The 13251-nt window shown below is 40.7% G+C and overlaps 1 protein-coding gene across 3 annotated transcripts in view; it reads right to left on the bottom strand.

Annotated features, from left to right (window-relative positions):
- Positions 1-3872, bottom strand: part of ARFGEF1 (ADP ribosylation factor guanine nucleotide exchange factor 1) — a 149216-nt gene extending 145344 nt beyond the window's left edge. The window contains exon 1 of one of the 3 annotated variants that reach the window (XM_019453203.2): positions 3205-3864. In XM_019453203.2, the coding sequence (XP_019308748.2) occupies positions 3205-3328 (124 nt within the window). In that variant the 5' untranslated portion in view covers positions 3329-3864. Of the gene's footprint in view, positions 1-3204 lie in introns of all 3 variants that reach the window. The other 2 variants (XM_053896613.1, XM_053896615.1) reach the window with 2 other exon arrangements.
- Positions 3873-13251: the final 9379 nt, after the last annotated feature.

Raw genomic sequence — 13251 nt, forward strand, 5'->3', positions numbered from 1 at the left:
CATCAGTATTATTTACAGAATTCCTATTCATAACTGGTCACTATATTAAAAGGTAACCAAATTTGGAATACCAGTGCTCTGAAATCTCCTCACATGCCAATAAAATGATTTTAAAACACAAAAGGATTAAAAGTCTGACATACCATACATTTTCCTGTTTATTGCCCATCTCCCTTCAACTCCTCAGTAAGTGCTCAGTAACTATTTGGGGGTAGAGAAGAGAAAGGATGCAGGCAGGTGTATTCAGAAGAGTTATATACACAGTATATTTAGAAGGATTATAACACTCGCATCTATACTTCCATCATCCAACTCCTACCTGTTCACAACCTAATCTACATCAGAGATGACCAAACCAGTCCATTCCAGTTTACATTCCCATCCTGCTTGATGGCCACATAGATTAAGAGACCAAAGTGGGCCTGGATTCTCAACAATGAAGACCAAGGGGAGACTTATAATAGTTTCCAGGGACAATACATATTTGAAGATACCATCTTACTACAAGACATTATACTTTCTGTAACAATGAAATGGGTTATCCCTATCTGTTTATGTTTGGCAATAATGTAAATGTATGACTGGAAGGAAACTAAATTCATCAGGGATTAACTACTTTGAGATTGTTCAATTAAATTTTGTAGGAGACTAAATGTAACTCCTAGAAAATGTGAGAAAAAGCCTTATACATCTTAAGAAAGTACTGTGTTGCCTAGCCCCTGCCTGGGTAGTCACATTCCTCATAATAAAGCTTCTGCTAACTATATGGAAGAGGCAGACAAAAAGTAAAAACCCAGCAAAATCTGCAATAGACAATTCCTAGTATAGCTGGCACACTCACTACCAAGTAGCTCCTATACCTAGATACGGTAAGGACCAAGCTATAAGCCCTCTAAAGGTGCCAATCAAGAGGGACAAGAAGGGGCGCCTGGGTGGCTCAGTTGGTTGGGCGACCGATTTCAGCTCAGGTCATATCTAGCAGTCTCTGAGTTCGAGCCCCGCATCGGGCTCTGTGCTGACAGCTCAGAGCCTGGAGCCTACTTCGGATTCTGTGTCTCCCCCTCTCTCTGCCTCTCCCCTGCTCACGCTCTGTGTCTGTCTCTCAATAATAAATAAACGTTAAAAAAAAAATTAAAAAAAAAAAGAGGGACAAGAATATTCAATGCACAAGTTAACAAAACTGTGTGTTCACGTTCATGGCACATTAGAGGGGATGTAACCTTACAATCATTAAGTTCCATATCCCAATTTTACAAGGAAGGAAACTAAGGCCCAAAGACTCGACTATACTGCAATGTAACAGATTTAACCCAGGATCCCAGACTCTCCTTCCACTGAACTCTCCATTAAAACACACTCACTTAGGGGTGCCTGGGTGGCTCAGTTGATTAAGTGTCTGACTACTGGTTTTGGCTCAGGTCATGATTTCACAATGCATAAGTTAGAGCCCCACGTCAGGCTCTGCACTGGCAGTGAGGGGCCTGCTTGGGATTCTCTCTCTCTCTCCCTCTCTCTCTCTGACCCTCCCATGCTCTCTCTCAAAATCAATCAATCAACTTGAAAAAAACAAAAAACAACCCACTCACTTATATTGGCATTTTGGAGAAGAAAAAATTTGTATATAAAACACACTCCATTTCTTCAGTCTAATACTTATAATTTAGTATATTAAAAATATATTTAACATGGAAAATCTGGCCTCAAACTAAACGTTTAGTTTGTATCTCTAGAGTTCTTTAACCTGCACATTATTTATAAACATGTAATTCCTTTAAAAACTCTAAAAATCATTTCTTCCCTCATCCCACCCCAATTTAATAATTACTCCTTTCAGGACCTAGATGTAAATTCAATTTTTTACATTATACAATGTCTTGTCATATACCTAGAACAGTCTTTCATTAGCTACGAGAATAATAAAAGACGAACTTCTAATCCACGAAGGGCCAGAAAACTAAACTTAAACCCACTATACCACAGATTTAAAGAACTTTTAACGAAAATTTCTATGGTAATGTTTTTCACATCACCACCTTAAAGTATCTAGAAAAGAAGTTAAAACAATAGATTATATAGCAAGTTAGAAAGTAGTATATTTTAATAATTAAAAGGTCTTTGCTGTCTTCACGCTTTACTTTAGTACACCTTTAAGTTACCCTGGATTTCTTTCCCTTCAAGAACACTTTTTTTTCCAAAGCCCATTTAACAAGTTTCATTTTCTTGTCAATTCGATATAGTCTATTTCCACTGCTATAAAATAAAAGCCTAAGTGTTAGGAATTCATCTTTGTGTTAAATGTCCTGGTCTCTCCTTAAACGATTTCATCTTTGACGGATGCCATAGATCAGTGTTCTCCCTTTAACAATTCCTCATCTTGCCTGTCCTCACTATAGGTATTGTTTGGAATTACTCTGCTATGGGCTTCAGTACACTAGATCTCCTCCGTCTCAACTACAGATCAGAATGCAAGCTTGAGAGCAGCTGCCACTGTCCAGACATGTGGCTGGTGGGTGTCATTGTCTTTTTCATTTTCCCCATTTCAAAACCTCCCTTTCTTGTCATAAAGCCAGCATATTTAAAGGTCCTTCACTTCCTCGCCTTTATATCGCCACCCCCACCCCTTAACCTCTGGTCTTGTTCTTCCAGGTCAGTCCAGTCACACACAACATCACTCTGTTTTTCTTGTGGCGGAGGCGGAGAGATGTCAGAATGGGCTACACCTCTTACAAACCCCTGCTCAAGACTGTCAACAAGGGAACAACTTCGGCCTATCTTCCCAAAGTATCACACCAAACGACAAAGTTATCGAAATTACGATACGGAACCCTTCCCACGCCCAATCTTGACAAATCAGCTCCACCTCGATTTTCAAGCTAATAAACAACAGCTCATCTTCTGCTCATCACAAAGGGTGATATCCTGTCCGCACCGCACGGTCCATCAGCAAAATCTTCCCATACTCTCAAGTCGATTCCAAGCCCTGCCCTGTTCCCCGAGCCTAGCTTACTGCCCTTCCTCCTCCACCCTGCCTCTGCCCCACATCCAGCCGAGTTAGTGTCAACTCCAGCCAGGGAGCAAAGAGCTTCGCGAGGGCTCCCTGAGGTCAGCGGCGCCGGCTTAGGGCAGCCCCAGACGACCCCACCTCCGGCGGCGGCTGCCGCGCGGGCCGCCCCTACCCCCGCCCCGGGCCTCCTCCCCGCTCACCTAACGCCACCTCACACGCTTTGCGCAGCTGGGAGTGATGCGCCTTCTTCACTTCCTTGTCGGCCAAAATCTTTTCCAGGGCCCGGGTCAGGAACATGTTCTTCGTCTTCTTCCCCTCATACATGGACGCAGAGAAGGAGGCGGCGGCTCGTCCGACCCGCGGCTCCCAGCGGCTGGAGGGGAAGAGGAGGAGGAGGAGGAGGAGGAGGGGGGGGGAAGAAGAGGAGAGAAAGGAGAGGGGGTGGAAGTGGAGGAGAGGAGGCGTGGAGGGCAGCGGCAGGATCAGGAAGGGGCGGGCAGGTGGGAGCAGTCGCGGTGCAGGCGAGGGGCACGGAGGTCTTCACCGCCTCTAGAGAGGCCACCCCTAGAGGGCCGCGCCCGTCGGACCTCCGCTCTCCTGCCTGGGGTCGCTTCCCGGCCACCCCCCTCACTCGCCCCTCCGGCCCAGGGGCGGCGAGGGAGCCCAGTCCGGGCGGCCGTCTGCCGGGAGCCGAGGGACAAGGCGGCGGCAGCTCAGAAGCCCGAAGAGAGCACGGCTGCCCTAGCTACCGTGGGGATTAGCACCCGCCGCGGCCGCGGACTGGCCTCCATCACCGCCGACCTGCCCCGGCCGCCATGTTGGGAGGAAACGACGCGTCACGCAGCGGCCGAACGGCTGCAGAGGAGGAAGCGGCGGCGGCGGCGGCGGCGGCGGCGCTGCCTGCCCAGAGCTGCCGCGGCGCGGGGAGGCTGGGGGCGGAGGGCGGCGCGGGAGGAGAGGCCCGAGCCGCAGCGCTACGGTGGCCCGGCGGGGCCTCGCCGCCTCCCTCGTTCGCCTGCAGGGCGGCGTGGGGCGTGGCGGGCGTCCTGCGGCGCTTGGCAATTCGGGGCCGCTCTGCTGCGGGGCCGAGGACCCGCGGAACCCTTGCTCCCACCCGGTGAAAAGGACTCCAGGCTACGCTGCTTCCACTTCTCCGACTTCCTGAAGATCCTGTTAGTGAAAGCGCAGTCCCTTCAGTTCCAGGGATCGCGGAAACACCCGCATCGCCCATTCTCAGCCGCACAGTGTTTCCACCTGCCGCGCTCGACTCTAAATTTCCTTACCAATGCGTGAAACGGCTATCCAGGACCGTGCTCTCCGACTACCTCAAGGAGGAGTTTCTCTTAGGAAGAGTAAACTAAAACAATTTGACATGGATTCAGGCATGTTGCACTTTTTTTTTTTTTTATCTTTGTAGGATTAGTCAGTAAACTCTAGATTTCAGATCCCTTCTGAATTAAGTCTAAAGATAGGTGAACAGGTAAATGTTTCTGATTGATGAGGTCCCTTAGAGCTCTGTGTTTCTGTGCTTGTAATACTACGATGCGGTCCAGGACACGAAAACTAGTTTAAGAATAGAAAAGCTTTAAATACAGATTGCCACAAACATGTGACCATGTTTCTGCTTTGGTACCAAAGAATAATTAAAATTTCTACAGTGTTTAATTCAGAGCATACGATGAAGAATACCATAAAATATATGCAGGGAATTTATATAGTGATTTAGGTGCATGTCTACAAGTTCAAATCTCCTGGGTCCCAAATTATTAAGAGGATCTCTCACTTCTGATCTGTTCTATTGCTCTGACTAGGGACTTGTCCTAATGCAACCAACCAAACCCATGAAACAGAGGGGCTGTGATGGGGTAAGATTTGGGACAGGCTAAAAACCATGGGAAGTAAAAGTAGAAACCTTGAAGGTGACCCTGAATTAAAGTGGACAAGTAGATTAATTTTTAAAACTGAGAAACATACACAAGTTCATTAATTTCATTTTAAAGACAATTTCTACATTCCTAAGGGATTGGAGATTTAGTATACTAGGCAGACATAATACTGATTTCTATGTACACACAAAGATTATAAAAATTTTTTAGAACAAGCCCCATTTCTAGTTTATCTTTGTTTCTTCATGCCAATGTTTGTGCCAGGTACTTTGGAAAGTGCTAATCACCAAATCTATTTACTCTTCTTCCTCAGTGCAGAGATCCATTGTGTTCCCCAGCCTCCCTTGCAATTAGGTGTAGCCATCCAGATTTACCTAATTAAAAAAAATAATTCCACAATCAATCTTCCATGCTTGTTTCCCCTTCTCTGGCCACATGCTGAAGATGGCAGAGCCACAAATTAGAAGGATCCTGGGTCCCTGAATTAGCATTTGGAGGAGAGGCATCCATCCATCAGGAATATTTGTTTTGGACTTTATATGAACAAAGTAAGTTCTTCAGTTATGTTTAGCAGCTAGCTCTCTCCTAAACATTTGGCGTTCATATAAACAGATCTCTGAGCTTCAAGTGCCCAGAGTCTACTGCATACCACATATCACAATCTGTAATCATCTTGTCTGCTTGTTTATTGACTGGTTTTGTTTTCCTCAAAAGAGCAAGGACTTCATCTGTCTATTGGCTTCTCTATGCCTAGCATCTAGTATAGTTAATGGCATAGAGAAGGCCTTTAGAATGAGCTTGAATAGAAACTTAGGTGAATGAAAGATACTGGACTAAGTCAGGTATGATCCTCACCCCTGTGGACCTTAGCGTATGTAGTAGGGAAAAGAATATTAAGTAAATCACTAGTGAATATATAATTATAAAATGTGTTAAGTACGATTAAAGAATAGAGTGCAATAAGGGGCTCTTTAGATTTTGGATTCAGGGATGGCTTTCATAAAGAAGTAACATTTAAATTGAGACCTGAAAGAAGAGTAAAATTTAGCCAAGCTAAGTCAGGCAGTCTTTTGGAGTAAGTGGGAAGCTTGGCAAGTTTCAGGAACCAAAACAAGGTCATGTGGCTGTAAGTTATCAAGGCGAAATGGTGCCAGTGAAGATAAAGAGGAAACTAGGTATCAGACCATACAGAACCTTGTAAGCCGTGTTAAGGGTTCAGGATTTTATTCTGATAGCAGTAGAAACCTATTGAAAGATTAGGGAGTCAAGTGATCAGATTGGGACTTAAAAGTAGTCCCTCTGTTGTGTGGAGAGTGGGTTGAAAGGGGACGAGAGTGGATGTGTGCAGAACAGTGAAAAGGTGATTACAACAGAGCAGCATGGCGTGGGCTGGGGTCCAGGACCATTAGGCAGTTTTAGAGATCATCACCTGTGGAAAGATGGCAAATAAGGCTGAAGTCGAGCCCCAGCATCTGCCCAGGGGAAGGGACTCCTTTTTCTAACTTGCATGAACATTAGATCAGCGGTGTCTGAGTGATGGCCATGGAGATGGAAATGGAGCAAGGTGGACAGATTTGAGATACACTTTGGTGGCATAGTGGACAGGACTTAGTAATGAGTTGGGAGTGAAGATAAGGAAGAGGTCACCAATGAATATCATGTTTCTTACAGGAGCGAGAGAATGAGTAGAAATGCTGTCTGTGGAGATGTCCTAGACTAGAATAGGAGCAGATTTGATGGCGAGGGTACAGTTTTCAGTTTTAGAAGAATCAACTGCTCTGAGATATGACCTAACCTTCTCAGAATAGCCTCCATCCTTTCTCCCGGAGGACAATTCCTCCTCCTCCTTTCCTAAGTCTAGCTAGGACTTCACCCCGAAGGTGGTAGTGATGGAAGCAGGGGGTGTCCAGCCTTGGAAGGTAGGCATTCTCATCCAACTTGAAATCAACGTAATAACTCTGACCTGCCTGGAGCAAAAAATAAGTTAAGACTCTAAAACAAAGATAACGTTGGAAGAAAAAGGTTAAGATAATATTTTTAGTCTGTTATTCACAAGTATGGGAAAGATGGGGAAGGGGAAGGAGTTAGGGGGTACTAGGCTCAGGCAATTTTTACATGAAATGTTGAGTGTGTTTCCCTGTACATATGTTTCCCCCCCCCCCTTTTTTTTAATTGTTATTGCTGCTTGGTGCTTACCCAACCTACTTAAATTCAATCTGAGTATTCACTTGCATTTGACTCATTGCTGTTTTTAAAACACTCAAATTCTTCTGAAATGCCCATCATCCTCTAAATTTTAAAATCTGTTTTTCTTGAGATGCCTGGGTGGCTCAGTAGCTTATGCATCCAACTCTTGATTTCAGTTCAGGCCATGATCTCATGGTTTGTGGGATCCAGCCCTGTGTTGGGCTCTGCACTGACAGCACAGAGCCTGCCTGGGATTCTCTCACTCCCTCTCTCTGCCCCACCCCCACCCCCACCTGTGCTCTCTCTCAAAATAAATAAGTATTTTAAAAATAATAAAATAAAATAGGTTTTTCTTATATATGATTGCTTTTCCTTAGTCCATTTTTACCCCTCAGTCTATAATCTCACCTTCCTATCACTTCATTGCCCCTCATCACTTTCCCTTTCATTTATAACTTTGTTATAGATTAGCTGCCTTTTTTCTTTGGATAATATTCCCACCTTGATTCCAAAGAGTCAAATAATATCAAACAATAAAAGACTTTGACCTGGGTTTTAGCACCTTGGTTGGTGAGCTTTATCATCATCCTTTTAAATACAGATAGACGTTCAGAGTAACATGAAAATTAAATAAAATCAGAATAAAATTTTAATTAAGGCTGAGCATACCTGATTGATGTTAAAAGCCAATATTCGTTAACATCAAATATAGCGTCATGTTCACTTGACTAAAAAAGTAGTCTTTCACATGATCTCTAAATTCTATTAGCTTTCAAAACATTCCATCATCTGACCCTTCCCTGACTCTCCAACTAATTTCTCTATAGTAATGGTAATAATAATTAACATTTATATAGAGCTTATTATGAGCCAGGCACAGTAACCCAAATGAAGTTTCCATTATTATCCCTGATTTATAGATGAAGAAACAGACAGAATTTCGGTAATTTGCCCAGCCATACAATTAATAAGTAGTGGCGCCAGGATTACAGGTTCAAAAGTTTGGCTCCAGAGCCCATAGACTCTACTGCTTCTCTAAACAATCTGTTCTTGTAACCTTCTCTGCCTACTCTCTCCTCCCCTGAAATACATGCATAAGCACTCAAGTTCCAACCCTTCCTGCAGTCCATCCTTCTTCCTTTCATCCCCACACCACAAACACACACCGAGCTCTTCTGCATCTGCATGCCTTTGTTCAGCTTTCAGCAATCCAGAGTACCCACTACCACCTTTCTTTTGTTTGCTCTCCTCAGAGGCTTCCCAACCTTCAAAACCTCATTAAAATCCATCACCTTCTAAGTCTTCTACTTCTATCTCCAACAGCGACAATCCCTTCCTCGTCTCCTTTTATAGCATCATCTACCTTATACTTCATACCTATTCGATTTCCATGGTAGTGTTTAAGGAGGCTGCAAATTTTTGAAGACCAAGGATATAAGGCAAGATAAAGCAGGCAACTTAGTAAAAAATGGGAAACACTGATTAAACAGAACCATATCAGTCTTGCTGAAACCGTAACAATGACTAAAAGGCCATATCCAAAGCAAGTCAAATCTGCTTTCTTGCTTTTCATGTGAAGAGGCTTCTAAACTAATTTGATATTCCTCCTTTATCAGTCCGCTAGTTTCAATCTTGTTAAATAAGGAAATAAGTGAATAGTGTCTTCAAATGCAGAGGTCCTGCTCATTGTTCTGCAGGAAAAGTATCAATACACTGGACAGGACAGACAGAGGGAGAACATGGTAGATTAAAGAATTTGATTTAGAAAGAAAAGATAAGAGGAGCAAGCAAATTTTTATTAAATAAGAGACTACATTATGGTATTTGGTAATCACAGTGAAGTTTCAAGAAAATTAGAAAGTTGCAGAAAAAAAATTCCAAACCGATAGCAGGAAGTTGAAAGTAAGAGATTTTTTCACGAATTTTAAATCATCAAGGACTAATGTTTTACAGAGTAATAAACTGAAAGCATAAGCACTTAAATTTTCTTAAAATATTCAAGCTACATAATTCTCTAGAAGGGTGGAAAGTGCTTACTTATAATCCATGGTACTATTCTCTTCTCTTTCCTCTATATGTAATTATAATTTTTCCAGGAAAGTCACATTAATGAGCTACTACATATTAGGTGTTTACTTCGTATGAATCCCTTAATAAGCGTTAACTCATTCAATCCTTACAACAACTCAGCCATGTGTATGGTATTATTGCTTTTTCACAAATGAGGGGGAAAAAAAGGGTTAGAGAAGTTAGTTGCCCAAGGTTACAGAACCAACTATGTTATGCCAAAGTTCATGCATGCTCTTAACCATTGTTCTATCCTATGTCTTTCTTCTTAGTCACATATTTGTATATACCCATTTGAAAATGCTTTTTCACCATTACTGTGCCATAATTATTTTAAGACAGGACTACATCTTTTCTTTGCTTTGAAACTACTCACCATTTAGTACACTGAACTGTTAAACATTAATGACTAAGTGGGCATTAATTTCCTGGATGTCAGGTTTTTCTTTCATTAGAAATGGGAATTTTTATTTTTTTATTATTAAAAATTCTTTAAATCGAGCGGGGGAGGGGCAGAGAAAGAGGAAGACACACAATCTGAAGCAAGCAAGCTCCAGGCTCTGAGTTGTCAGCACAGCCCAATGTGGGGCTTGAACTCACAAACTGTGAGCTTGTGACCTAAGCTGAAGTCAGACGCTTAACTGACTGAGCCACCCAGAGGCTCCACGAATTTCTATTAAAAGCCTGCCTTTTAAATAAACTGAAATGTCATTTTGAAACTTTTTGGAAAAAGAAATCTCTAAGCCTAGTTAATTTTACTAGTAAGTTCTATCAAACATTTAAAGAAGAAATAACATCAACACTATCTCTTTGAGAAAATAGAAGAGGATGGAACAATTCTCAGCTTATATTATGAGGCCAGCATAACCGTGAGAACAAAACTCAATAAAACTCAAAACTGCAAAAAAAGAACCACAGACCAATATCCCCTAAGAACATAAATGTAAAAATACAGAATATTGGCAAATCAAATTCAGCAATATAGAAAAGAATAATATGCCATAACCAATGGAGGGAAGGTATGGGTTCATCTTGGGAATGCAGGCTTGTTCAATATTAGAAAAATCAAGCAATGTAATTGACCACTCTAGTGAACTAAAAATAACTACATTATCGTATCAATTGATAGGAAAAAGCACTTGACAACATTCAACATTTATTCATGATAAAAACTCTCGGCAAACATTTTCAACCTGATTAAGAACATTTTAAAAAGAAAAAACAAGAAAAAACAAATACAGCCAACATCATACTCAATTGTGACAAAATTCAATGGTGAAACGTTGAATTCTAAGGTCAGAAACAAGGCAAGGATGTCCATTCTCACAACTCCTATTCAATATCATACTTGAAGTCCTGGCCAATACAATAAGGCAAGGGAAAGAAAAGGCACACAGATTGGAATGGAAGAAACAAACCGTTCTTACTGACAGTTAACCTAATTGCCTATGTAGAAAATTCCAAGGAATCTACCCAAACTCCTAGAACTTATGATAAATAAGTTTAACAAGGTCAGAATACAGAATCAATGCATAAAAATCTATTGTATTTTTATATACTATTAATGTACAATTGGAAACCAAAATTTAAAAAATCCCATTTACAGCAGAATCAAAAAATGAAATGCTTGACTATAAATCTAACAAAACATACAGGATCCTATGCTGAAAACAACAAAATGCTCATGAAGAAACTCAAAGAAGACCTAAATAAATGAAAGATATGTTCATGGACTGGAAAACATTGTAAAGGTGTCAACTAATCTCGAGTTTAGCACAATTCTAATTATGTAGTTATAGAGAAGCTTATTATAAAATGTGTATGTAAAGGTGAAATATAAAAAGTTACAAAAATTTTGGATTTTTAAAAAATTTTTAATTTTAATCCAGTTAGTTGACATACAATGTTACATTAGTTTCAGATGTGTAATATAGTGATTGAACTGTTCCATACATCACCCAGTGTTCACCACAAGTGCACTCCTTAATCCCCATCACCTATTTAACTCATCCTCCCACCCACCTCCCCTCTGGTAACTATTGGAGTGTTCTCTATAGTTAAGAGTCTGTTTCTTGCTTTGTGTCAACAAATTTTAGTTTTTTCCTATGATGAAAACTTTTAAGATTTACTTTCTTGGCAATTTTCAAACATGCAATATAATATTATTGACTATAGTTACCACACTGTACATCTCTATCACTTATTTATGACTGGAAGTTTGTACCTCTTGACCCCCTTTACCTGTTGTGCCACATCCCAACACCCTCTACCCTAGGAACCACCCTTCTGTTTTCTGTTTCTATGAGGTTTTTGTTTTGTTTTGTTTTTTTAGGTTTCACATATAAGTAAGATCACTGATACCTCAGTTTCTCTTATTTCACTTAGCATAATACCCTCAAGAACCATCCCTGTTGTCAAAATGGCAAGATTTCATTCTTTCGTATGGCTGAGTAATATTCCACCGTGTGTGTGTGTATACACCACATCTTTACCCATTCATCCATCACTGAGCATGTGGGTTGTTTTCCCATGTTGGCTATCATAAATAATGCTGCAGCAAACAGTGATGCATATACCTTTTCAAATTAGTACTTTTGTTTTCTTTGGATAAACACCAAGATGTAGAATTTCTGATAGTTTTATCTTTAATTATTTGAGAAACTCCCATCATCTGTTTTCCATAGTGCCTGTACCTAATTGCATTCCCACCAACAGTGCACAAGGGTCCCTTTTTTTTCCATATTTCTTCCCAACACTTATTATTTGTTCTCATATATATATATGTGTGTGTGTGTGTGTGTGTATACACACACACACACACACACACACACACACACACACATATATATAATGGCCATTCTAACAGGCGTGAAGTGGTGTTTCTTTGTGGGTTTGATTTGCATTTCCCTGATTTTTAGTGATTTTGAGCATCTTTTCATGTGCCTGTTGGCCATCTGTAGGTCTTGTCTGGAAAAAAATATCTATTCAGATCTATTGCTATTGAGTTATAGAAGTTCCTTATATATTTTAGATAGTAATGCCTTATTGGATATATGATTTGCAAATATTTCCTTCCCATTAAGTAGGCTGCCTTTTCATTTTGTTGATGGTTTTGTTTGCTGTGCAGAAGCTTTTTAATTTCATATAGTCCCACTTGTTTATTTTTGCTTTGATTTCCTTTGCTTTTAGAGTCAGTTCTAAAAAATCATCACCAAGACCAAGGTCAAGGAGCTTATTGCTGCTTAGGTCTTCTTGGAGCTTTAGGTTTTCAGGTCTTTGAGTTAACTTTTGTGTGTGGTCTAAAATTGTAGTCTATTTATTATATTCTTTTGCATGTGGCTGCCCAGTTTTCTCAATACCAAATATTAAAGAGAAAGTCCATTCCCCACTGTTTATTCTTGGCTCCTTTGTTGTAAATTAATTGACCCAATATGCATGGTTTTATTTCTGGGCTCTCGATTCTGTTCCATTGATCTGTGTGTCTGTTTTTGTGTTAATACTGTTGGCAATACCATACTGTTTAATCACTTTAGCTTTGTAACATAGTTTGAAATCAGGGCATGTGATGCCTTCAGCTTTGTTCTTCTTTCTTAAGATAGCTTTGGCTATTTTGGGTCTTTTGTTTTGAATTCAACAGTATATTAAAAGAATGATTCACCATGATCAAGTGGGATTCATTCCTGGTCTGCAAGGCTGGTTCAGTATTCGCAAAATCAATGTGATCCATCACATTAATAAAAGGAAGGATAACCATATGATCCTTTCAATAGATGCAGAAAAAGCATTTGACAATATACAACATTCTTTCTCAATAAAAACGCTCAAGAAAGTTGGGATAGAAGGAACATAACAACATCATAAAAGCCATATAAGAAAAGCCCACAGCTAATATCATCCTCAATGAGGAAAAACTGAGGACTTTCCTCTAGGATGAAGAACATGACAAGGATGTCCACTCTTACCACTGTTGTTTAACCTAGTGTTGGAAGTCCTGGCCTCAGCAATCAGACAACAAAATGAAATAAAAAGGCACCCAAACTGGCAAAGAAGACAAACTTTCACTCTTTGCAGATGACATGATACTCTACATGGAAAATCCAGAAGACT

The sequence above is a fragment of the Panthera pardus genome, unplaced genomic scaffold (assembly GCF_024362965.1).
Source record: "Panthera pardus isolate Hobbes unplaced genomic scaffold, ASM2436296v1 HiC_scaffold_7, whole genome shotgun sequence".
In the NCBI taxonomy this organism is placed as follows: Eukaryota; Metazoa; Chordata; class Mammalia; order Carnivora; family Felidae; genus Panthera; species Panthera pardus.